Source organism: Notothenia coriiceps, unplaced genomic scaffold (assembly GCF_000735185.1).
Source record: "Notothenia coriiceps isolate Sejong01 unplaced genomic scaffold, NC01 NC01_scaffold00010283, whole genome shotgun sequence".
In the NCBI taxonomy this organism is placed as follows: Eukaryota; Metazoa; Chordata; class Actinopteri; order Perciformes; family Nototheniidae; genus Notothenia; species Notothenia coriiceps.
The window spans coordinates 1-4672 of record NW_011342984.1 but is presented as its reverse complement, the minus strand read 5'-3'; the positions used below and the strand labels follow the sequence as shown (position 1 = coordinate 4672).

Genomic DNA, 4672 nt, shown 5'->3' with positions numbered 1-4672 from the left:
CCAGGTCTCCACCAGGAACTACAGTGGGCGGCTGGTAGTTGATGCCCACCTTGAAACCAGTGGGGCACCAGTCCACAAACTGGATGGAGCGCTTGGTTTTGATGGTTGCAATGGCAGCATTCACATCTTTGGGAACCACATCACCACGGTACAAAAGGCAGCAGGCCATGTACTTACCGTGGCGTGGGTCACATTTTACCAACTGATTGGCTGGCTCAAAGCAGGAATTGGTGATTTCTGACACCGTTAACTGCTCATGGTAAGCTTTCTCTGCAGAGATAACAGGGGCATAGGTGGCCAGAGGGAAGTGGATACGGGGGTAGGGCACCAAGTTGGTCTGGAACTCTGTCAGATCAACATTGAGGGCACCATCAAAGCGAAGGGATGCAGTGATGGAGGACACAATCTGACTATAACCTGTTGAGGTTGTGTAAGAGGGACGCTCGATATCGAGGTTCCTACGGCAGATATCATAAATGCCTCGTTATCAACCATGAAGGCACAGTCAGAGTGTTCCAGGGTGGTGTGGGTGGTGAGGATGGCGTTGTAGGGCTCCACCACAGCGGTGGACACCTGGGGGAGCTGGGTAGACGGAGAACTCCAGCTTTGACTTCTTTCCGTAGTCGACAGACAGACGCTCCATCAGCAAGGAGGTGAAACCAGAGCCGGTGCCCCCTCCGAAGCTGTGGAAAACCAGGAAACCCTGAAGACCAGTGCACTGGTCCGACTGAAATAGAGGGAGAGACAATGAAAATATTTGAGATACAGTTATGCGTTACACATCTTTTGGATTAACTCTGAAACAAAGAGAATGAAACTTACTAAACGTTCTGAATATAAAGAACATTTGGAAACACTGTTTAGCTTTTCCCCAGCTATGTCAGAGACACTGGTATTGTTTTCAGCTTATGAGTCAGTGTGCTCCATCTTGGCAAAGCTTTCTCATGGCCCTCAGTACATGGCTTTCAGTCAAAATGTGCCTAACAGTTCAACATGCTCAGGAAATTCTACACCAGAGATTATTAAATTGGTAAATCAAGCCAGGATTTCGCCATTTTGCTTTGAACGCAGTCGCGTAAAAATGCCTTTGCAGCATATGACTAATCAAAACTGTTCCAGATGTGTAGTATAGGTTCAAATTAAGGCAGAGTTTGAATATGGGTGTCGTCAGAACAAGGGTGCAGGAGATAGAGTATCGGTTCAAATTCCTTTTATGTGACAACCTACTTGGCACTAAAACTGAATCATTTAATTTAACATTTTAGTTTTCTAAATATACCCACCAGTTTGCGGATCCTGTCCATCACCAGGTCGATGACCTCCTTGCCGACGGTGTAGTGTCCACGGGCGTAGTTGTTGGCAGCATCCTCCTTGCCAGTGATTAGCTGCTCAGGGTGGAACAGCTGGCGGTAGGTCCCAGTTCGAACCTCATCTAAAAAAGGGAAATAAGCATAAATGTAAGCGTTTGACTAAGAGGTGGACAAATCTACACATCAGCATCTTTGCATTTTTGTAGTGAGAGGTCACCGATGACAGTGGGCTCCAGGTCAACAAAAACTGCTCTGGGGACGTGCTTTCCAGCTCCAGTCTCCATGAAGAAGGTGTTTAAGGAATCGTCTCCTCCTCCAATCGTCTTGTCACTGGGCATCTGTCCGTCCGGCTGGATCCCATGTTCCAGGCAGTAAAGCTCCCAGCAGGCATTGCCAATTTGGACACCAGCCTGACCGACGTGGATGGAGAGACACTCACGCTGGAGGGGAAAAGGACGTGAAGTTCATGGCACTATAACTTTATTTTATTTTTTTAAGCCGTGGTTGGCTCAACCTTGTGCTAAGTCTCACAAATTAGATGCTGAAGGCTGCTCTAAAGATATTTTAATATTTAAATGAGTGGAAAAAAGCCTCCTTTGTTAAGAACCAGAACATCATGACAAAAATCACATGATTGAAGTACACATTAAGCCTAGGAACAGACAACCCCTTGAGAAATGGCTACTTATATCAGAGGCTGATTATTCATACATAACATTAACAGTGTATTAGGTGTGCTCTCACCCTGGAGTACTTTTCCCCGTTTAGTTCCTTTAGTGCCTGGAATTTTGCGTTCACACCAAAAAGAGTACTTAGTTCCGAGAACTTTTACCCCCATTTTTAGTGCCTGCTAGAGAGGTGTTAGGCTACTATCCAGGGGAGAAAAAAGTACCAATTTCGATTGGCTGGGCGAATTGCAAACCACGCCCCGTAAAACTCTGAAAAGTTTTGTGAAGCCGCCATTGTATTTGCTGGCATTAGCATTATTAGCATTAGCCCTACGCACCAACGGAGAGAGAATAATTTATGGCAACACAAAAAGCTGCTGGGAGTCCCAGCAGCTTCTACTGAAGCCAGTCCCCAACTCCGGGGACTTCGGGTGGCAGTTTACGCCGTGAAGTGGTTTGCGGCCTTACAGTAAACCCAAAGCAGAAGAAGAAGAAGTGACGTCAGTTTTTATTATACATCCATGCTTCATTTGCGTAATCTTCCCTCAGGGAGCTTATTCCGGGGAACGCGATCTGTACTTAGTTCCATGAGGGCACTGCGTGCTACGTATGGCAAAGTACTTGGTGTGAAAGCGGCTATAGACAATACTTTTCCTAAAACCAAACCAAATACAGCTGTAGTTCCTTATTTTTAATGCATACAACATAACATATTAAATATAAAAGGCCCCATTGTGCTTTTAGTGAACAGGGTGTGTCTGAAAAGCCAGTGGTTGCAGTTTAATAAAGGCCAGCCTCTTCAAACAGCCGGTAAAAGAGGAATGTGTTGAAAGTTCACTGACCTCTGCCAACAACTGGGTACAGGCAGGGAAACCACGAAACAAACCTGAAAGTGGATTGTGCCATGTGACTGTCAAATGAACACATATTTTACCACTTTTACAGTTGAAATGAACTACTGAAGAAGGCGTTGTTAAACGTCTATAAAGTATATCTATCTATCTATCCATCCATCTAACTAACTAACCTGTTAAGAGCTTTTTTTATTTGTTTAAATGTAGGTCAGCATATGCCACTCCTTAACAGTTATAACAGTAAGTGAAACTAGTTTGGTCGCCACGTGATGGCACACGTTCATATACACAAATTGAGAAAACCTATATCTTTACACTAACGATGTTTTTTAAAGTTGGGAAGTCTTGAGTTTGTTGTAAAATAGGAAACAGGCACATTTAGCTCTTGCAGCAAGACCTTTATGAGTCCAGTGTGAGAAGCAACTAATGTTTGCTTTTCCTCTAGGCGGGTGGTTTATACTTCCTCAACAGGCAGAGCCGCGGAATCCGATTGGCCGAAAGTCACGTGAGCTGGACTCCTATTGGTTAAAAAGTGGTGCAGGAACGTTAGAATGGGTCCTAAAACCAGGAAGTGAGTTCAGATGTTAGGCTTAGCAGTGCACGTTTCTGATCTTGCTCGCCGATGAGGATGCACAGATACACTTCTTGAAATTCGTGAATTGTTTTATATGCTGGGCTATACTTCAAATGAATGGTTTCACAGTCCGTTTCATTTTCTTACTTGCACTTTGTACTCTGCGGTACTGCTTGTTTTGACCACTATGTGGCAATGTATCTCCATTTTACACATAACTGCATTTACTCATTAACACTGTCTGTGCATCATATTGGTTTGAACAAAGGTCTTAAGGATTGATTATATATTATTATAATACAGTGGTTCTGAACCTTTTTACACCAAGTAGCCTACCACCAGAGAAAATAGTTGTCTCTCCGAGTATGACCAATGTTAAAATACAGCCTATGCACAGTTCATGCAGGACTCGAAGGCAAATGTATTCATAATACCATACTCTCTCTCACACACACACACCACAAGTGAGAATATAAAGAACAAAATAATAACTTATTTTCACACCACAAATGACAACTGTATACACATGTCATTTCCTGGACATATACCAAAGTGTGAATGTAGGCCTCCTGCAATACATTGTAACAGAAAACGTCCTATTGGGAATTTAGTTCCACAATAATAATGAAAGCCTCCAGGAGCAGATGAGCCTAAGGGCTAATAGCTCATCTTCAGTCTGCTGATGTTTGCTATTGCCATTTATGTGGTGGCAAAGTAAAAAAGAAAAGAAAAAAGATAACAATTAAGGACAAGTTTGTGCTTTTTCAGATTTTGACCTCGGTCACAGCCTTCTCTCCATTCTTTGCGCAAATGCCTTCTTCCTGAGTCACTTCTCTCCTCCATCACAGTGTTGTGACTGTGCATATCACTTTTGCATTGCTGGCGGAGCCTGCACTTGTGCTCGGTTGATCGTTCGCTCGCTAATCGTTCACGGTTAGTAAGGTCATCATTAACAACACCAGATTTTTTTTTTTTTAAGTTTTTGTTTCTAAATCTAAAAACAACAATAGCCTATAAGAACTTATTTAAACCACAGTTTCAATTATTTCAAGCTTATTTTCATTCGTTGTAGTATTTTGATTTATTTTGTAATCAATTATTCAATCAAGCCTCAAACTGATGGCACTTGTCCCTATAGAGTGGCGAAGTCATGCCCATCTACTTCCGGTCCATGGGACCTTATTTCGGAAAAATAATGTATTGAAGTCAATGGATGAATGAATTGTGCCATGAATTACACATATGATGTTTGTCAATCTTAAAAAA

General features: G+C 42.8%; 1 protein-coding gene across 1 annotated transcript; it reads right to left on the bottom strand.

Annotated features, from left to right (window-relative positions):
* Positions 1–22: 22 nt before the first annotated feature.
* LOC104945935 (tubulin alpha chain-like) lies at positions 23–1750 on the bottom strand (the record flags this gene model as incomplete). The annotated part of the gene is made up of 4 exons (XM_010771664.1): positions 23–417; positions 574–727; positions 1284–1432; positions 1528–1750. Coding segments are annotated over 4 exons (921 nt in total), but the record flags the coding sequence as incomplete, so codon positions are not given.
* Positions 1751–4672: the final 2922 nt, after the last annotated feature.